This window comes from Palaemon carinicauda, chromosome 21, assembly GCF_036898095.1.
Source record: "Palaemon carinicauda isolate YSFRI2023 chromosome 21, ASM3689809v2, whole genome shotgun sequence".
In the NCBI taxonomy this organism is placed as follows: Eukaryota; Metazoa; Arthropoda; class Malacostraca; order Decapoda; family Palaemonidae; genus Palaemon; species Palaemon carinicauda.
This window is the reverse complement of record NC_090745.1, coordinates 82264766-82288051: the sequence shown is the minus strand read 5'-3', so window position 1 is coordinate 82288051 and position 23286 is coordinate 82264766. Positions and strand designations below refer to the sequence as shown.

The window sequence follows — 23286 nt, the reverse complement described above, 5'->3', positions numbered from 1 at the left end:
ACTTGTTTTCGTACTAATCGTACACCCTTCTATATTTATATACAGAAATATAAAACACCCATAATTGCCAAGATATTTTCAGCTGTTAGTAGAAATACACATAACCTAGAATGAACTTGAGATATTTAAGCTTACGAATATATGGATGTTGGTAAGTAAAGGATGGGGGTAAAAGAGAGCTTCAATAATTGAGATACAAAACTATGGTCATATGAGCCTCACAGGATTTTATTTTAAGCACAACTTTAACGTAACCTGACAAACCAATATGTTTATGGACGTGATAAGTCCAATTTACTTTCTATTAAACAGAATGGGATAAGAAAGATGCAAAGTGTGAACGATGTCATCAGAGACACTCACCAGACTTCGGTCACAAACTTACCAATCACAAAATTATCTCAACATCAGAAGGATGGGGGACATAAGAAGGAAGACTAGTCATGAATAAATCCATCAATGGATAAAGAGGCAAATTTGAGTAGTCATTTAGAAAAGAGAACCATAGGAAAAAAACACTTTTAAAAATGAAAAGAGGCAAAGGTAGCAAGAGTACTCAAGAAAGAATAATGATAATAATAAATATCACAGAAATACACGAATAATAAGAAAATTGGCTATAATTAGTTGATGTCAGATTGTTAGATGTCTGAAGAGATTCTATAAGTAACAGAAAAACTCACTTTGAAGCCACTTTCGAGAATAACTATCACCGCATGGAATAATCAACTGATTTGAAAGTGGAAAAAGAATATTCAAGACAATGAAAATAAAAAGGTGAAAAAATTCAAAATTTTAGAATGAGATTAAGCATTAAGACATAATAGTAAGACGGATCAATCACTTTACACACACACATATTCATATATATATATATATATATATATATATATATATATATATATATATATATATATATATATATGTATGTATATATATGTATATATATAATATATTTATATATATATATATATATATATATATATATATATATATATATATATATATATATATATGTTTATATATGTATATATATAATATATTTATATATATATATATATATATATATATATATATATATATATATATATATGTATGTATATTGGTTCAGTTTACCCTACGTCTCTTTTCCGTAATGTTGATTGTCGAAAGTTGCAATTCTTAATCTTGGAACAAGTACGGAGCTACATCGTCCAATATGAAAAGTGAATGCTTAATCTCATTCTCAAGTTATATAAAGAAAATAAATGCACGAGTACACACACACACACACACACATATATATATATATATATATATATATATATATATATATATACTGTATATAAATTTATATATACATATATATATGTATATATATATATACACACACATATATATATATATATATATATATATATATATATATATATATATATATATATACAGTATGTATATATATATATATATATATATACTGTATATACAGTATATATATACATGTACACACACACACGCACACACACACACACACACACATATATATATATATATATATATATATATATATATATATATATATATATATATATATATATATATATATATATATATATGACTAATAGAAGAGACATGTTTACAAACGAAGGGGAAGAGACAGAATAAAACTATTGATGTTGATGATGAATTTTCTCATTTCTTTATAGCTTTTCAAATTTAGGAACCCTTAAAAATCATGGGTCCTTAACTGATAACATTCGTAATTTCATCTATAACTACAGAGGCATGACAATGGATCCGATTCACTTGGTGCTGATTTCCTAGGTACAGTAAGATACAGGAATTCCTGGTACACCTCGCTCTGAGGAAGTACACCAAGCCACACCCTTACTGAGAGGAGAGTTGTTGTGTTTAGCCACGCCCAGCACCTCTGCCATCTCTTCCTGTACATATTCGGAGCAAGGTGTGCAAAGGGACTTCTGCGTCCAACTGTACATTTACACATTTGAATTTTTCCTTTTCCTTTTTGTATGACAAATATTTTGATTACTTTTTGTCATTTAGTTTTCAAATATTTCATCGAAGGAATGAATCTCAGGCCACAATGCTTAACAATCTGGTCTAATTATCATGAATCAGTATCATTATCAGCTAATAAGTTGTTAAACAGAAGAAACCCATTGCCTTTAGTGCTCAATTAATTCTTCTGGAAGACTAACGAGACATTGTAATTATGGTTTCTTAAAATTCTAGATTAAATGTTGACAAAGACAAGTCATATATGATCATTTTCACACAATGCTAAAATAAAAATATTTTTCAACTGGTAAAGCAAGAGTCAACTACTAGAATATCTCGGTCGGGTATGGATTTTCTTTCTATAATCCAAAGCTCTTCCAGGTCAGAAAAGGTGAAACTTCCAGTTCCTAAGGTGTCATCAACACTACCGAACATTGTTCTACCGAACATTGTTCGGTGAACTTTGTTTCTCATCGAACAAAGTTCGGTAATGTTTCTTTATGCTTGCGTCAAAACGATGACAGATGAGCAGCGAGAACCTGGTGACGGCAGCAAGAGTGATTGGTGTACGAGTAAATAGGAAATGGAAAGCCATACGCGCAAAAAGAAAATTCTCTTGTGTATTGTTACTGCCGTATACTAAAAAAGAAGGACGAAGAAAATTTGGGGATAAGAGTGGTTGCAAAGAGGAGGAAAAATGAAAAGTCATGCTACATTACTACGTAAGGTCCTACGGAAGCTGAAAAGTGAATCAGAACTAGATTTCATAAATTACATGAGAATGGATCCAAATACGTTTTGCAATCTTATCTCGAAACTGACATCAACAATCACCAAACAGGATACTAACATGAACACAGTATTTCCTCTGAAACTCTATTACTGTACTGGCAACACTACTTATCTGTCAACAGCATGCAACTATAGCTCTTCAATCCACAACAAGGAATTCCAAGCAGAGCTTGTGAAAAATTAAACCCGAAACTTGCAGAGAGATCTATAAAGTCCTATGAAAAAGAAATGTCTTTGACTTGCTAATTTGCCACATTTCTCGTCTATGTTGAATGTGGAGAAGTGTTAGTTTCCGCTTCACCTCTCAAATAACATCATTAATATTAAGGCCCTGAGTTATTTTAGAAATTGCTGCAACTCGTGATCTCTATAAATATTGGACCTGACATCCCAAAGGCTGAAGGGGTGTTGTTTATAGAACACTATAAAGTTTAAAGTTGCTCATGAAACCAATAAATCTTGGACATGTTTAAACTTAAAAGTAGAGGATACAGAAAGGGTATATCATTGGCATTGGTGAAAAACGTAACTTCAAGCACGACTTCTCTAAACGTTTCTCCACAATCTTTAACCACCAACGAGCACAGCTCTCGTTACTACAGTAATCATGAGGAAAAAAAACTATACTGAACTTTGTTCGCTGCTTCTACGCTTCTGACGTCACTATAAAGTTCGTCAAACAAGGTACTCTATGGTTATCTCTGAATCCGAAACTTGTGTAAAAAATTTCTCATTACTCATTGTTTATAAAAAAAAGATGAAGGAAAAAACTACCTTGTTATGAGTTCTACTTTAATACTAATCTAGATCCAGCCTTGAAAAATTACAGTAGCAATCTTTCTAGTAATTTATCATAAATCTAGACTGCTAACAAGGAATCTAAGTCTAGACATTAAATCTAAATGAATCTACTCTTAAATCTCTAATAAAGGGCAGTAGGGAAGTTTTCATCATCCCAGATTCGTATTGTAAGACACAATCAAATAATAACAATAACATTAATTCACAGAAAACAAAATGAGAATTACGGGAGAACTGAAGAAATGATACTCAAGAGTAATAAATTAGACATGACAAAAAATTAATATCACTTAACAAGGGAAACTGAAAGAGTCTTATAAGTCAAAGTAATAATCATAATGACAAAACATCACTTATAAATAAATTTTTTTAGCTTTTCATGACTACAATTCTTAACCTGTATATTTACCTTCCGATAAAAGATGGCAATTTACTTGCAGCTCATTACTGCTAATACAATGTAAATATTGAATTTCCAAATAACCGGACTGTAAGACTAAGCAAGTTTGATTCTGTTTAAATACGACAATTATTAATACCAATGTTTGAAGTTTAATCATATTTAATTTCATACAACCTGTTCTCTGACTGACCATTCATGTCTAAATCGTAGTAATGTTAAAAATTATCTTTCTTATATAGTGAAAACTATAATTTTCATCATCTAATTGGATTTTCTCCTTGAAAAAGCCTTCTCTGGTGGTTTAAAACAACAATAGCCATACAATATTTCTGGCATCATTTACCTATGAATACACGACCATATGCTAACCATTTCTATTCTATTTTAACAGGTTAAAGAGAAAGAAAGGTTCCTTATTTCAGTCAATTCAATCGCTTCAGAAAAACAGCGCGAAGGTGAGTGTTTTGACATTCATGTTTCTTTGAAATGTTCTAATTTACATGACTAAATTTTTGGATCTTCATTCTAGTTCATAACAATTCATTGTAATGCATGCGTTTTCAAAAGTAGATTCTAGTAAATATATCGTAAAAATAATTTGATTAAAGTATTGTCATGTTAAACAGTTAAGCAATAATTGTTATCAACCTTTTAATTATTTCCAGTAATACAGACCTTCAGTGCATTCATCATACTATCATTGTTTTTAAGCCTTTTATTATTTCAAAGAATAAAGAGCTTCATTGCTTTCATCATGCAATCATTATTATCAACCCTTATATTATTTCCATAAATACAGAACTTCATTGCATTCATTATACAATCATTTGTATGAACCCTTTTATTATTTCCAAAAATACAGAACTTCATTGCATTCATTATACAATCATTGTTATTAACACTTTTATTATTTCCAAGAATACAGAGCTTTATTTCAATTAGTATAAAATCATTATCATCAACCCTTTTATTATTTCCAAGAATACAGGGCTTCATTGCATTCATTATACAATCATTGTTATCAAGTCTTTTATTACTTTCAAGAACACAGAACTTCATTGTATCCATTATTCAGTCATTATTATCAACCCTTTTATTATTCCCAAGAATACAGGGCTTCATTGCATTCATTATGCAATCATTGATATCAACTCTTTTATTACTTTCAAGAACACAGAACTTCATTGCATCCATTATTCAATCATTATTATCTACCCTTTTATTATTTCCATGAATACAGGGCTTCATTGCATTCATCATACAATCATTGTTATCAACTCATTTATTAATTTCAAGAACACAAAAATTCATTACATCCATTATTCAATCATTATTATCAACCCTTTTATTATTTCCATGAATACATGGCTTCATTGTATTCATTATGCAATCAGTTATCAACCCTTTTATTATTCCCAAGAATACAGAGCTTCATTGCATTTATTATACAATCATTGTTATCAACTCTTTTCTCTTTTATTACTTTTAAGAACACAAAACTTCATTGCATCCACTATTCAATCATTATTATCTTCTCTTTTATTATTTCCATGAATACATGGCTTCATTGTATTCATTATGCAATCTGTTATCAACCCTTTATTATTCCCATGAATACAGATATTCATTACATTTATTATACAATAATTGTTATCAACCGTTTTTAATATGCCCAAGAATACAAATCTTTATTACATTCATTTCCCCAACATTTCCCTTTTATAATTATGATTTCAAATTTCAACATGTTTAGCACGCCAATCTCATTTTTCTTGTGAATTCATTCCAGATAGAATCATTCGGTATAACAAAAGAATATGCTATATATATATATATATATATATATATATATATATATATATATATATATATATATATATATATATATATATATATATATATATATATATATATATATATATATATATATATGTATGTATGTATAACGTTGATAACGAAGAATTTCTTTTAAAAGGTACTCAAGTGTTCTTTATTAAATATGGAAAGAGACTTGATAGATCTCTAACTACTTACACGCAATATTGTGTGCATATATATATGTTTATATATATATATATATATATATATATATATATATATATATATATATATATATATATATATATATATATATGTGTGTGTGTGTATACATATAAACTATGAATTTCCTTAAAATCGCCTAGAGTTGAACAGGCTTAAGTCAAATACATTCGAATCCCACCATTTCCTTCGTTCAGGTATACACTATTACTTTACGCATATTGTTTCGATTCTAAAAAAAAAAAAAAAAAAAAAAAAAATTAATTTTTATTTAAAAAATTGCAGAAGTTTTCACTTTTCTTCGTGGATATTAATTCAAAAAATCTTGAATGTCAAGGAGAATTAAGTCGTGAATGTTAAATCAAATAAATATTATACACATAAGAAATGGACTATGTAAGCATGAATAATATATAAAAGAACATTATATGAAGAAAGAAACTGTTGCATTTTGTCATCTTGAATTGTGATATGGTTAGTGTTGTTAGCAGGAGGAAGTGTGAATGTAATTTTCCTTTTCGCTAAAATTTACCATTAAAAACTTTTCAGTCCATTTACTTCATTCCTAGTTTATTTTAATTATAATTTCACCTACTTCATTTCTATTTTTTGTTAAATAGTTCCTCATTTACGCCATTCCTAATTATTGTTAAATATTTCCTCATTTACGTCATTTCCAATTCTTTTTAAATAGCCGTAATATTTGAAAAATTTTAAAAATTAAAAATGGTAAGACATCTGAACGAATCATCACAACCTTTCCCAAACAAACAGCTACTACAGTAAAAAAAAAAAAAAAAAGGGGGGGGGGTTAAATATTAAACTTCCTGTCTATCTGGTCCTCACACTAACTCCTTTCTTAACAAACCATAACGTGAGTCAGCAACAGAAGAGTGGATATGTAAACTCCTTAATAAACCAAAACATTAGATAGCAACGAAGAGTGGTTACTTTTCACTTGATAAGGGTCGAAGACAATCTTTAGCTAAGGTAAGCAGCTCTTATAGGAGGAGGTCTCTCCAAAATTAATCTACTGTGTTATAACCTCTGTACCATGGTCTTTTTCCACTGTCTTTCTTTTTCCACTATCTCTTGCTTTAGTGTACACACTATTCAATCTATTTCCTTATTTCCTTTACTCACTGGACCATTTTCCTTGTTGGAGCCCTTGGGATTATAGTATCCTGTTTTTCCACTAGGGTTGTAGCTTGGCTTATAATAATAATAATAATAATAATAATAATAATAATAATAATAATTTGTTAAAGTCATCAAATCGTCGTTTAAACCATGACGGAAATTAATAAATGGACATAATAAAAGAGGAGTAATGGGATATTTTAAAATTTGATTTCCTATGGCTAAACAGGAAAGCGTAAATGCCCATAGGGTTTTATGAGTGATGAAAGAAGGTTTCCTTTGTAACAGCCCTTGAGGGCAGCAGAGGAATCGGGGGGATGGATCTCAACCAGGAGATCCCTCCTTGACCAAAAAGCAAAACATACGAAGTTTAATCTCGGCAGCGAGTATTAATAACTCAAACATCAAAACAAGCATTAGTCCCCTTGCGTTAAAATACTTCCCAAAGCCCAAAAATATTGTTCTGGATTACGCAAAATACTACACTGATTTAGAAAAAAAAAACACCACTACCCTAGACGCTGAGTTTGAAAATAAAAACACACACGACACTCACTAGAAACTGATTAAAAAAAAAATCACAACTTCATTAGACACTGATTTTGATTAAAAAAAAAAAAAAAACACTACACTAGACACTGAGTTTAAAAAAGAAAACACACACCACTACACTAGAGACTGAAAAAAACACACCACTACACTACTAAGCGCTGATTAAAAAAAAACACCACTACACTAGACGGAGTTTGAAAAAACATACACACCACTGCACTAGAAAACGATTAAAAAAAAAAAAAAAAAACACTAGATAATGATTTTACGAAAAAAAATACAATTGACACTGATTTTACAATAATAAGAAACACAATAGACACTAACTTTACACATGAAATAAGAATGTGCACCTAGTCCATAAGCATAATTTTGGTATGATCCATACATCCAAGTCCAATGAATAAATAAATCTTTTCATAAGATCCTTCTGGGAGTTGTTTTCCTTAAAAAAAATAAAAAAATAAATAAACAAAAAGTGCGAAATCCCATATCTTAATAAAAGATTAGTGTCAAATATCACCATTTATCAAAATTCCTTCTGGAAGTCCATAAAAGCAGATTTTATTGGATTCAAATCCAGCTGGCTTGACCTTGTGCCGAAATTAAAAGAACAATGTTTCATTGAGAAAAAAAAAATAAACAATAGAAATTAAACCTCTCCGTAAGTTCTGGATCCAACGGAGGCCTAGGCTAATACTGGAGAAAACCTCTTGAAATGTTTATCAAGACAAACTCGACTGTATTTAATATCTCACAAACCTCAATAGAATTAAAACAGCGTGTAATCATCCTAATAAGTCCTTTAAAAGTTCATTTTATTTATATACAGTACAGAACCATGTATACTTACTAAAGAAATAAAATGCCATATAATGCCCCAATAAAGTCCAGGACAACGTCTAATTATATAAAAAAAAAAAAAAAAAAAAAAAAATAGGATGCACAAAAATATCCCTTCAAAGGTTCATGAAAAGTCAAAACTCGAATGAAGCAAAGTCAAGATAAATCTCTCCCTACTACTGAAATAAATATCCAAATCATAGTCATATCTAGCGTCGTAATTCCATTTCCAGTTTTCTGCCAAACGAGACGCCTGTGACGAGAAGTCTGCAGGTGCACGCAACGACTACCTCCTCACCTTGTCCTCCAGCAACGCTCATCAACGGCGCTATTACGAGATCGACTTCGAAAGAATTCTCAGGGTAAGAAAACTACGGTAGCTTCAAGGATTTTACTTCTATATATAACCTATAATATGATTAAAATTCACTATAATGTCTTATATCTGTATGTTATTTTACCCCTTTGATTCTTGAGTAAGGCTTCAAATGTGACTTTATTTAACCTATTGTAAAAAAAAAAAAAATATTTCTATTAAAATATACTTAGTTGAGAATTTAAAGAATCATAAATATTATAAAAACAATACAAAATAAGAGGAGATGCTGCGTAAAGGAAACAGGAAAAATTAATGTAAAATATTATTTTTCTACAATGCTAATTCAAACTTGCTAAAGACCAATCTTTAAAAAAAAAACATTTATCATATATCGCACACCTTGATTAACAAAGAGAAAGCTGATACATAAACATTTAGTAAATTGTACACTGTATATCAATTAAAAATAATAATCTTATTTTGTCTTTTTGGAGACTAAAATGGATCCTTGGCTTTCACATGTATGCAATACTTATAGGTCAGTATTTTGTCACATCAATATTGCCAAGGAAACCTTTATATGTACTCTAGATCAACTGCAGCAAACTTTTAGTAATATCAAATATTGCACAAATAATTTGATATGGGAACTCATTAAGTTTTTCTGTTTTACACTGATAAATCAGTCAATGTAATCATCGAAGTCAATTTTTTCAATGCAATTACATTTCTAATAAAAAGATACTATTAATTCATTCTTCATGAGAAAATAAAATCTTAGTCGAGTCTGTAAATCCATACTGCAAACAACACCTATCACTTTTTTTTCCTTACCAGCTCTCCAAAACAACCAAACGTAGCATTCACATAAGCTGGAGAAGAGAAAGGCCTAAATAAACCAATTTACTACTGCTTCTTTTTCTTTTTCAGACAATGGAATGTGAAATGTACGACAAGGTAGCCGAGTACCTGTCACTGATGAGTCGGACCGAATTGCTCACGTGCTCTGCCTCCCAGTCGTCTTACAATAAGATCAGGGAGCAAGCCTCTACGGTAAGATGTCAGAGAGATGTCCTGTTGATAGAACCGATTGGTTCTCTTGTTTTAATTTCGAAGCATGGACGCAATTAAGACAATTCAACTGTTTCGTTGTATGCATGAATTTATACTAAAATGTAATGAAAATCTATAACGCAATTACTTTATTCAAGAAAAAAGAAACCGATACTAATAGCACCACTTTAACAACGACGACAACAACAACAACAATAATAATAATAATAATAATAATAATAATAATAATAATAATAATAATAATAATAATAATAATAATAATAATAATAACAATAATAATAGTAATAATGATAATAATAACATGAAAATTTATTGCTATGAGGGACACTAGATATTACATTTCTTTACTCACTATGATGCCCATCAACAACTATCCTTTGCAATCTATTATCTAAATTTCAATAATGACGATAAAAAAAAAAATCCTATATAAATTTGTTCAAGTTTCAAAACAAGAGCCTCATGATTAATACAGTCAAAGAAAGAACTAAAATCCAGCCCCCTCATATGAACTTCCCGGCTACAATCATGGGATTTCTGAACACCATTAGAGATTAAAAGAAGAGCATCATATGCTCCAAGGCCTTTGTAAAACACAAACTGCTAATGAGAGTACAGATGATTACCTGCAGCAAACCTATTTTACCAAATATGTTAGTTATAGAAATTGGGCAATAATCAGTAAGCCTAGAGCTAACATAAATACATTCACCTAAAGGAGTAATAATAACAATTCTCAAGGTGGAAAAAGAACCTCTTCTTGATAACTTTCAGAGCTAAAATCTGTCTTTATAAAGAAATACAAAGGAAAATAACAATTGGATTTACATTTCTATAAACATTAAGGACCAGTAACAATTTTGATTTCACAGGACCAAAAAGCTAAGCTTGTTACTTTAGCTTAGTATAGACAGGAATGAAGATGAATGTTTTTCTTTGTTCACCAAACTGTCAAACATATCAGCCAAATGGATTGTCATTTCTTTTGAGAATTGAGTGCCAAAACTATCTGGTATAGAGCTATAGGCAAAGGAGGAACTGTTAAGTTTACACCAAAGATTACAGATTTAATTGTATCCGATAAATTATGTCCCCGAGTTGTACCAGAGAGTTTCGTTTTTGGTCATATTGTGTTAATTTTCAGATGAACCATAAACTCTGACCACCAGGTCTTATCTAAGCATAGTTTATCCTAGAGTTGGTATCTACTGTAAACACATGAGAAGGAATACGCCTATCATTTATATTAACTAGATTTCCATTAAAGAGAACAACCGGATTGACACATTTTCACGATTGTCACCAATTCAAATGCAAGTTATTACTCATGGTGCCATTCCGATCTGCATATTTTATATGTATTTTATAGGCATGATCATACATCTTAACATTTACTTGTTATAGCATCAGGGAAATCAGAGTATACTAGTTCCCAGCAACTACCCAATTTGTAAGCAGCCTCATTTATGATTTTCTCACATGCTCATTCAGAACTAAAGTCCACAACTTTTAAGCTATAGCAGTCAGAAGGAGAAACAAAATTTATTCACTCTCTATGGTGAGTATTGGAATCACCCATAAGCTAAAAAAAAAAGATGCCTTTCTATTATCTTCTTGTATCTTAACCAGAATTCCGATAGAAGGAACACAAATGAAAGTTATGTCTGCCACAAACTTTTATGCCCTGCATCTCATGACATCCCCATTTCTAGCAGGAATTATGAAAAGCAGGGTACTCCGCCCTAATATTCAAAATTATTAGTGTCTTAAAAATATGGAATGAACAACGCAGGGAAGTTTTTGTTTTCAGAAAATCATGAACTTAATAAAATAAAATTCTGTCTGGATCCATTGTAAGGCCATACCTGACGATACTGGTGGAGCCTAGGACTTATTAGTCCAAGATCCTGTTTAATATTGCCAAGCAGAATAATAATTAGAAATAATAAAAACCCTTTCATTATACTTAAATACATACATAATAAAGATGATAAAAACAAACTGAACATGGCTATATACATAGAAAATACGAATGCAATTCACAGATCCAATGGAAACATGTCAAATATTGATCACCATGGTGGATCCGACAAGCCATACAAAGCTTAATACCTTCTTTGATTGCCAGCTCAACTGAAGAAAGGACAGTACCGATGGTTTCAAAAATTAATATAATAGATGCAAACTCTAAACAAACCTCTAAGCCTAATTGGGCTTTTCTATTAAACCGGCCCAACGCACTGCTTAAAAAGAAAAGAAAAAGAGGAATAGAAAATTGATAGAATAGCATGAAAAAGAACTCTAACCCAAGAAATTGGAAGACCATGATTTCAAAAGTTATGGCACTATCTAAGAAAACATGTCTTGATTTCGGAGTGACCTCCTAGAAATACCAAGAATAAAATAGGCACTAAACAAATATAGTCGTTAACCACTTGACTGAGGAAAAATGGGGTGGCTTGCTTGGTGTTTTCAGGTGCTTGTAGAAAGAGAAGAACGTGTAAGAACAATACCATACTATTCGATATGTGCGTTGGCAAAAAAAAAAAAAAAAAAAAAAAATATCATTACCAGAGAGGGATTCAGTGTTAAACTACCTTTCCAATCAATACCTCTCCAGTGGTAGTATCGCAACAGGTGGCTGGTACGTTGAGTAACCTACGGTGTCTGGTAATTTCATTGCAGTAATTTAATTGAAAAGCTATTACATATTGGACATTATCATTGGAATGTAATAATGTTGTAAAACATCACATAGTAATTTCATCGCATGTTTTTTTCATCGCAGAGTAAAACCACCACACAACAATACTTATTCTGTCAATATTTATACTCTCAAGAGTTCTTCACTACTCTTCTCTTAACTTTATTTAATCATGCTTTTCCCCTGCCATGCCTTCAATACAATATTGCCTCTTTTTCTTTCACGTCTAACAAAAGGTTATCATAGAGGATAACAAAACCTTATTAAACACACATTTAATCCTTGATACATTCCTCGTTAGCTTCAACTTCTTTCAAAGTCCCCTAGAGTTCTCAAAGAAGCAACAGTATCTATTTATTTATACATAATCTTGTGAACATAGGTCTGTGTCTTTTAAACGTTCACAGGAAACGTTTTTCATCTGATGCCACTCCTCTAACAAAAAAAGAAAAAACAAAATATAAATACAGCTTAGCAATACTAAATAACAATGAAAACTAGCTATAGCAACTTTCATGGCAGATATACAAGTAACTCTTCAAAACAAGTAAGACATTCATTAATAGTTTTCCATGCACAGCGCTAAGATACTTCAAGTTGCCTAATAAACTATAATCTCCTGTAAGTTTGCATAACAATTTGCAACAATTGATGAAAAGTATAAGGAGCAAACTAAATTTCAGTACAAGGAGATGTGTTAATATCTAAAAGGATCAAGTAAAGCTATTCACATGAAGCAATACACATGAGCACTAGATTTGTCTCGTGGAATCTGCAAGGCAATAAATACAGAAGTATATGAGCATGAAATCAGTTACGCAGCAAAAGAAAACATTAGCAATTAATTAGAAAATTATCCCAAAAGCTAATTTTTTATGAATATATTAAAGCCTGTGATGAAAGTTTTTAATTACAGTGATAATGTATTTGCCTTGCATTTAGATGGCAGCAGATCAATCACAACCCGGAATGCATTTTAGGAAAATCTGGAAGGATTTATCTGGGGCCGAAATTAGAGCCAATCAAAGCTCAAACTCGCTCAGCAGAGGCAAGTTTTGCCAACCCATGACATCATCCCTTACTCCTTACTTCTTGTTACCACTGGGCAGATCACTTTATATCACGTCCCTCAAATAGTCTTTGTCCTGTTGTAGGTTGCTTTGCTCTGCTCGCAGTGAAACATAATCTCACTGCTTCTCTGTTCTGGCTTGTGGAGCATGGATATGCCGCGACACCATGGCTCAATAATAAAGCCTGGCAATACTTGCCTTCACTGAGTGGGCTCTTGCTGTGACTGGCTCTAATTTGATCTCAGGGCAAACCGTTCCAGACTTCGCTAATATGAGGCCAGAACTTTGAGATTAAGCTGTTAAATGGGGTTATTGCTGTAGCTAGGCACCACAGTGAAGAAAGGGTGCTTGTCCGACTGACGTTCTGTTGTGCATCTCTTCAAGTGATACTGGAACTGAAACTAGACACTTTTAACCTTTAAAGAGTGTCTCTTGAAGAAAATTTTAATGAGGTTACGCATTTATATCTTAATAATAATGTTAATATTACGACTTGTATTGGTGGTAGTAGTAGTAGTTTCTTCCTAGACCGGGCCACTAACTGTATATTAACTAGAATTGTATAATTAACAAACAGGAAAATAATAAAAGTGATGAAATATAATTGCAATGTTTCCACTTGTTCGTTTTCCAGATAACCAGAGGTTACAACCTGCGATGCTATCTAACCTTTTACCCGATGCTGGGTCAGAACATCCAGTACGATTTCGAAGCCTGTGATGGGGACAAAATCGAAAAGATTGTCAGCCACGACGATTCCTGCCAGCAAATACTCGATAATGAGAGCAAAAAGTGCGTAGCCAGAATACAAAAGGCTGTCAAGGTAAGTAAGTCTTTGATTTTCTTTAATAAAGTAATCCTAAATAGGGAAAAAAAATTGTGTTAATTCCCTATCTTTACCTTTTCTTATATTCAGATATGAATTTTTTACGTTTTTATGAAAACATTGCTCTATGGATAATTCAATTGCTTTGTGGTAATATTCAGATATTTGTGAAAATTAACAAACTAGATAATTCTAATATTTTGAAGTAATATTCAGATATGGACATTAACCGGCAGCATCTAAACATAATATTCCTCGTAATCTGGCAGCGTTTACAAATATGAAAATAAATATAAATTCAGCAGTTAGAAGGTATTTTAGTACTTAATAAACAAATTCAACATAATTCCAAAATTTGTAAACATTTATTAGATGTATATCTAAATTCACTAGGTTTAAAATTAATGGTGTATGGATATTTCCATAAATTTTTGTTTCGAGAATAATTTTCAATGAGAGCAATTGGATTTATGAATTAGGGCCATATGCCAACACTGGCTCCGGGGAGGATATTCAGCACCCAGAAAAGTAATAAGCAGAAATAGAGGGAGTGCAAGTAAAGTAGAGGGCTAACAAGTGAGTGCAACTGAGGTCCAGAGGATAAGAGGAAGCTCAAGTAATTAAGTAACTTGTTGGGTTACCACCATATTTTCCAAGATGAATATTTTCAAGGTGTTATCATCTTCAATATTGTCAGCTATACCTTATCATCATTGGAACAAGACATTTTCGAAAGAGTAATAGTATCCAGTGGTAGCCTATTGGAAACGTCCCTGCTTGCAAACTACTGGGCTGAGGTCCATACCTGCTCAAGCTCTATTGTATCTGGCAGTTTTGGGGAAGCCTATAGGTCCACCTTCTGAGCATCAGCAGCCATTTTTTGTCACTCTATTGTCCTAGCTTGGGTAGAAAGGAGGATTGGATAATGATCACATTTATATATGGTCAGTCTCTAGGGCATTGTCACTGTTCGTTGTCATTGCCATTCATGAACGACCTTTAAATCTTTAATCGCTTTAGGACATAATGAAATTATCTTGCATAAGATATCGGTATACTCAAGTGAAGACACTCTAACTATACAAGGGCAAGGGTAAGCAGACAAACAGTACATGCAAAATATTATTATGAGTGAAGTCATTCCAGCTTTCAGAATTTATAAATGTAACAACACTCAATTGAGAGAGAGAGAGAGAGAGAGAGAGAGAGAGAGAGAGAGAGAGAGAGAGAGAGAGAGAGAGAGAGAGAGAGAGAGAGATACTAATTTAATTTCCCTTTGCAGACGATCCGAGACAACACGAAGAAAATTCAGAAGCTCAATATTGCAGGCAAGATAGAAACGGAACTACCACCAGACATCGAATTAAAACTTGATGATTTCAGGAACGCCATTCGAAAAGCAGAGACAGATAAATACAAAAGCGAATTCAAATTGGAGACCCTTAAGGAAGGTGGAAGTGAGTATTTCAAACGTAAAACTTACAAAGACAAATTCAAATTAAAGTCCCTTAAGGAAGGTGGAAGTGGGTATTTCAAACCTAAAACTCAGGAGGCTCTATTCTTCAATATGCTAGGACGAAAACGAATTTAGGCGTAAGGTATTATCGATTAACGACTAATAAAATGTTACCGTATATATTCTTTGGATAAATACTGCAATATCGTTTATTTAAACTGGATTAAAAATCAATCAAAGCCCTATATGAAAATTCCTACTTGAAGAGCAGCCAGCCTAAAATATTCACTTCTTATGAATTTATTATAGTTAATCAAGATCCATTTTTTTTCTTTGAAGTTGACCATTACGTGAAATATTCTTGTCAGAAATTGGATCAGGCTTAAAAATCTTCTTTTTTTCCCATCGTTATCCCTAACTTAAGGGGTCGGTTGCCTGATGCGACCTCTTCAATGCCTTCTATAAATGACATTTTCTTCCACCAAACCTCCATATCATCCTTCACCTTATCTCGCATTTAACGTGCCCACATCATCTCAGTCGTAACACTCATCGCCTCTGTAATCCCTACTACGCTTTCTAATTCTTCATATTTCATCATTTTCTTATCTTTCAAGCAGTGATATTCCCATAATTCAACTCAGCATTCTCATCTCTATTTTCTCGAGCTATCCTTGTGGCTCACCATAGCTTCAGTCTTACCCACATTTACCCTCAATCCACCTCTCTCCAAAGTCTCTTGCCACTCTACAACCCTTGTTTGTAATTCTTCCTCCTTTTCAGTGGTAATCACTAAATCATCTGCATAAAGAAACTCCCAAAACTCTTAATTTTTTGTCTCTCCACTTGACACATCCAAGACCACTGCAAGTAAAAATGGGCTTAATGCCAACCACTAGAGTAATCCAACACTAACTTCAAAAGTTTCTGTTTCCCCAAAAGCTGTTATTACTTTCGTCCTTGTTCTTTTGCAAATAATCTCTACCATTTTAACCAACTTCTCCGGGACTTTCCTCTTCCTCAAGCCCCAAAATATCACTTCTTTTGGTATTTGGTAATGAGCCTTCTCTAAATAAACAAAAGCATAGAAGAGCTTCTGGTTTCTCTCTAGTCTCTTTTCCTGTAGCTGCCTTACTATATAGATGGCATCTTGACAAAGCGGAGTGGGTTAAATTTCATAAGCTATGTGAAATCGAGGGGAGTGGAGAACAGTTTCAAAGTGTTGATGATGCCATAGCCCTACTGAGTGGAACTCTTCATACGGCAGGAGTTAATTCAATACCCAAAACAACAGGGTTATTCAAACGACGACCAGTCCCTGGTAGCCTTCAGAACTAACTGCCCTGCACAGAGCCACAAAAAGGTCCTTAACTCAATTGTGCAGACGCCGTACTGAGGAGAATTTAATTATATACGAGAAATGTAGAACACAGTTCCGTAGTGCCATAAAAGAAGTTAGGAGCCAATCTTGGACATCTTTTGTTTCCTCCATTAACAGTAGAAGACCACCATCTTCTGTATGGAAGAAAGTAAAAAAAAATAGCAGGAAAAAATACCCCCAACCCACCACCAGCGTTGAAGGTAAATGGTCAGGACCATATGTGACTGAAGCAAATGAGGTTAGCAATGCCCTGGCTGATCATTTCTCAAATGTATCATGCAAGTGTAAAGCAGCTCCTAGTCATCAGTATATGAGCATTGAAGAAAAGAAAATCATAAATTTTGCAACAGGAAGAGAAGAGTCATACAATTCTCCTTTTACTGAAAGCGAATTTGATTCTGCACTTGCTAATTGTAATGATACAACCCCTGGACCTAATGGAATTCCATATGCAATGATTAGACATTTACCTGTTAATACGAAGTTATTTATTTTTAGCAATATTAACAGAATATGGCATGATCATAGTTATCCAAGTGTTTGGGAACGAGCCATAATTTTAGCATTTTTAAAACCATGTGAGGATAAGTTCTTGGCAGCAAACTACCGACCTATTGCATTGACATGTTTTTTATGTAAAATCATAGAGAAGATGGTCAATGCAAGACTGATGTGGTACCTGGAAAAGAATGGTATTTTATCACCTATCCAGTGTGGATTTAGAAAAATACACTCAACGACTGATGTGGTGATACAGATGGAATCCTCTATTTGTGAAGCCTTTGCTTCCAAACAGCACCATGTAACAGTTTTTTTACCTTGAAAAGGCATATAATACTACATGGAGATATAGTATACTTTAAACCATTCATAATTTGGCATTACGAGGAGAGCTACCATTGTTCATTCAATATTTATTTCACATTGATTTTTTCAAGTGAGAGTGGGGGAAGCTCTGTCTGAGAGGATATGTCAGGAAGAAGGAGTTCCCCAGGGTAGTATGCTAAGTGTAACCTTATTTGCACTAGCCATTAATGGGATAGCCTCTGTCATTCCTCGAGACATTCTCTCAACACTATTTGCAGAAGATTTCTCCATATCATTTGCTGGAGCTAGAATAGCAATGGTTGAGAGAAAACTAAAACTCTGGACTGATATGAATGGGTTTAAGTTTTCGACAAACAAAACTACTATTGTCCATTTCTGTCGTATCCGGGGAGTACATCCCGACTCAGATATATACATGAAAGGTCAACAGATCCCATGTGTAGGTGAAGCTAAATTTTCAGGACTGATTTTTTATTGTAGGTTTACATGGGTTCCCCACATAAAGCTGTTAAGAGCTAAATATCTTGAGGCTCTGAATCTTTTAAAAGTATTGTCCCATACATTATGGGGCAGACCGCAAAACTATTTTGAAATTATACAAGCCCTTAATATTTTCAGAAATTAGTTATCGGTGTAAAATATACTCCTCAGTCATCCCAAGCCGATTAAAGATATTAGATTATATACATCATGCAGGTATTAGATTTTCCACATGAGCGTTTAGATCTTCACCTATCTCAAGTTTCCTTGTTGATGCCGGAGAATTATCTTTAGACCTTTACCGAATGTCATCTATTGCTAGGTATTGGTTTAGGTTGCAAAGACTCCCTAATTTTTTAGTCTTTCAGACTGCAAGCCTTGTAAGGCCCTTAACATACCCAAAATCTCCTCAACCTTATGGCTTTTGGGTGAAACAATTATCAAACAGTCTTGATATAATTAGAAGCAAGGTGCTTCCATTTAAGATATCATCAACCCCTCCAAAGAAATTACAAGAGATATCTTTTTGCAAATATTTTATTGGTGTTAAAAAGAACATGACTGACTAAGAAGCTAGGTCTCTTTTTATAGAACTTGTTAAAGACAATAAGGAATCGACTTTTATGTATACCGATGGCTCCCAATCTGATGTTCGTGTTGGATTTGGAGTATACAGTAGTTCTTTCAATTGTAGAGGCGCACTTCCTCCAATATCTTCCATATTTACTGCTGAACTATATTGCATATTAACCGCTATTGAGAAAATAGCATTAAAAGAGGAGGGCAATTTTACCATTTTTAGTGAAGCAAGAAGTGTCCTTCCAGCTTTAGAAGGTTTTAATCCCAGTAACCCTTTAGTTTTAAAGATTTTATAGTGGCTTTTAATTATTTCGATTTTGCTGGGTTCTGGCACACGTAGGTGTGTCTGGAAATAATTGGCAACAGTACTGGGATAGTTTAACTGAAAATAAGATGAGAGCAATTGTGAATGTTATATCCCCTTGGGGGTATAACATGATGCCCAAAAAATGGGAGACTACTCTTTATCAACTCTGCATTGGCCACACTCGGATGACACATGAGTTTCTGCTGGCTGGCCAACACCATCCATATTGTGACGACTGTTTGATACCCTTCACAGTGAGGCATTTGTTGACTAAATGTCCCACTTATAGCCCAGAAAGAAATAGATATCTGTTTAAGGCTCGAGGTGAGGATGACAGATTCATCCTTGCCAAGATCCTAGGACATGATGAGTCATACAATAATAGCGGCATTTTAAAATTTATTTCAGAAGCAGTCTTCTGAATGCTATTTAACTCTTATAACATATTTACTTTTCTGGTTTTAACTGAATATTCCTTTAGTTATTTATTTATAATAAACGATATAGGCGTCAATGACCTTTGATGTCAGGATGCCAGAGAACTTCAAATCATTCATTCATTCAGTCTCCCCCTCATGAATCCATAATGCTGTTTCTCAATCTTTATTATCTTTCTCAATCTCTTATCTAGTACCCTCTCTAATACTTTCAAACCATGTCCTGTTAATTTAATTCCCCTGTAGTTACTGCATTCCATGATGTCACCTCTCTACTTAAATATAGATACCATTAGGCTCTCCTTCCAGTCTTTAGGCATTATTTCCTCTTCCCATATTACTCTCAATGATTCTAGCATCCATTCTTCTCCCTCTGTCGCTAGTATATTGACCATTTCAATTTGATACTTTGAAGGGCCTGGTGCTTTACCATTCTTCATTCTACTCAATGCCCGCGTCACTTCTGTACTCTGTATTTCCATCACTGGCTCCTCCAACCTTTATGCTTCTCCCAGTTCTCTTTCTCATTTTCAGTATCCAATAGTTGCTCATATTATTTTCTTCATCTCCTCTTGATGTCATCGTCCCTATGCAAAATATTTCTATCTTTATCCCTGACAACTTCCAGTAGCTCCAAATCCTGTCTTTGAATTTTCTTCAAGTAAACCTTACTACATTTATATTAAAAAATCAACATATATTTCCATGATTAGAACAAGGACATAAACAAATATCTTGTGTGTAAAAATATGTATTAATATCTAATATATTCTTACTATTGAATAAACACATGCACATTCACATGCATATATATATATATATATATATATATATATATATATATATATATATATATATATATATATATATATATATATATATATATGTGTGTGTGTGTGTGTGTGTGTGTGTGTGTGTGTGTGTACAGTATAAAAAGCAGCTTTCTTTAACTTAAATTCCCTTCAACAGTTGAAGTGGAGGACTACACAAAAAGCCTTGACAGCGACAGCCTGGGTGTTGATCTTGACACATCCCTCAGCCGTTCTGGGTCTTCGCTATCCGTGAGAGAGGAGGTAAGTTTGAATCCAGTAATTTTCCATTATCTAAATTCGTATATTTCAGGTTCCCGTTCTCCTTTCAGTTATTCTGCCCTTAAAATTTCGTTCTCCTCATCTAAATCCTATTCTATGCTTTTATTACATTCAGAGTAAAGTAAGAAATAATTGATCTATAGTATTCTGAAAAAAGGATTTACTTACTTAGAAGTGACGAACTCATATTACTAACTGAATAAACCATGAAGTGAAGAATAATAAATATTGCTAAATATGGAAATCTACAATAGATGACACTCAGCTCTCGTAGAGATTTAATTGAAATACTTACTGCTTCCCCGATACTTCACACAAAACACCCACTAATATATATATATATATATATATATATATATATATATATATATATATATATATATATATATATATATATATATATATATATTTATATATATTCCTTTACTATTAAGAGAGGAATAAATTATGATAGCATTCACCCTCATAATTATGAATATCCATAATGGTTATTTATCTTTACTTAATAGAGTCTTATATCGCTATTTTTATCATCTAATTCATTTAAAAAAATTTCCTTCCAAGTTTTTATTAGATACCTAGTTGAAATTCCTTTTATTTCATGAATAATCTACTATTAGTTATCTGCTATTTTACACAACCAAATGTATAACATGGCATATTCATCTATTAAATGTTTTTGTTTGTGCAAATAAATCCACCAATTTCTTCAAATTAATTCATTTGAACCTGTCAAAGTGTTTAATATGAAATCAACCTTATTTTTAAATTAATGCATGATATCACTACGTACTTTTTGTATTAATCTTTTAAAACATGTCATATGAAATTGATCCCATTTGAACCCAATAAAAAGGATTGTGGTAGCCTACTGGTAACGTTCCTTCTCCAGAATCTGTTGAACGGGAATTCGAAACCTGTTCAAGATCGGTAGTTACTCGAAGTGCCAACCTGCTGAGTCATCAGCAGCATTGACTTGTCCTCCCTGGTCAAAGCTTGATGGGCCAGGGGCTTGGGTGCTTATCATATGTATATGTTAGTCCTTCTCTAGGGCCTAGTCCAGTATCATGAGTGTGGTGGAATTGTTCAGCACCACATCCTTGAGGACTGGCACTAAAGGACCTATAGAAAGGGTGTAACTTTTTTACCCCACTATCAAAAGGGGGCCACTAAACACAACAGCCCATTTATCGCCATGTATCTTCTAACATGCACACCCTTGGTCCTCTAACTTCAGTGGATAAGTAAGAAGGGGTATCGAAGGCCCAACATCTGATCAAATGTAGATATAACAGTGGTGGAGGGCGAGGGGTCACTTGAAGAGATTTCAAATTTTTAGTTAGGGTACATATATGCACTAGGACATTAGTTTGCTAGATTCTATTATTCCTAGATACACACTCACTTTCACAAGGAGCAAGTAAAGTGGCAGGTATGAATGATTCATTAACTTAGTTCCTTCAAGTACAAACAAGTTACAGTTAATCGAAATAAATTTAATCTTCTTCATGGCCGTACAACTGGTTCTCACTTAACACAATAGTTTATATAGTGGTAGTCATAGCTGGTTTGGTTTCTTCTTTAGGACTGTTAAACTTCTTCTCACTTAATACAATGGAGTTTGAAAATGTTTAGCAGTATGGTTCTTTCTTCAAGGTAGTTGAAGAAGTTCTTGGTATGGTGGATATAGCAGTTCTCGGTATGGTCGATATACCGGTTCTTGTTCCGATAGCTGTAGCTGTTCTCGGTGTGGTGGCTATAACTATTCTTGTTACAATGGCTATAGCTGTTCTGCTTTCCCAGTCTCAGCTAATGTCCCATTTCTGGTAGGGAAGGAGGGAGGCGAGCATCTTCTATAGGGTGACGTTGTGAGGCCCACCCAAGGATGCGTTCATTGGCTACGGTGAACATGGCGTCCTGTCTAAAATGGGAAGACATATGTGGGTAGACAATGCCAAGAAAGGAGCTTAAAACTATGAGTCAGGAAATTTCGCCCGGGGAAATTTAGCTGTCATGGGAATGATAAGCCAATAACAAAGGAAACGCGTTATGGCAGATGGATTTAATCCTTTGCTTAAGGGAACTGGATGGGTTATCACTAATCTCAGATGGTCAAGAATCAAGTAAAATTTACGAGATAAACGGTGTCCCGAGTTTGGCTTCCG

At 33.1% G+C, this 23286-nt stretch overlaps 1 protein-coding gene across 21 annotated transcripts in view; it reads left to right on the top strand.

The window, feature by feature from the left end:
• nwk (nervous wreck) overlaps positions 1-23286 on the top strand; it is a 228329-nt gene that overhangs the window by 138894 nt on the left and 66149 nt on the right. For all 21 annotated transcript variants that reach the window (XR_011039209.1, XR_011039210.1, XM_068345039.1 and 18 more), the window contains exons 6-11: positions 4386-4449; positions 8803-8931; positions 9819-9941; positions 14371-14559; positions 15845-16019; positions 21000-21103. Coding sequence is in view for 19 of the 21 variants with exons in the window: in XM_068345039.1 (XP_068201140.1) it covers positions 4386-4449; positions 8803-8931; positions 9819-9941; positions 14371-14559; positions 15845-16019; positions 21000-21103 (784 nt within the window). In the remaining 2 variants the exon portion in view is untranslated. The remainder of the gene's footprint in view (positions 1-4385; positions 4450-8802; positions 8932-9818; positions 9942-14370; positions 14560-15844; positions 16020-20999; positions 21104-23286) is intronic.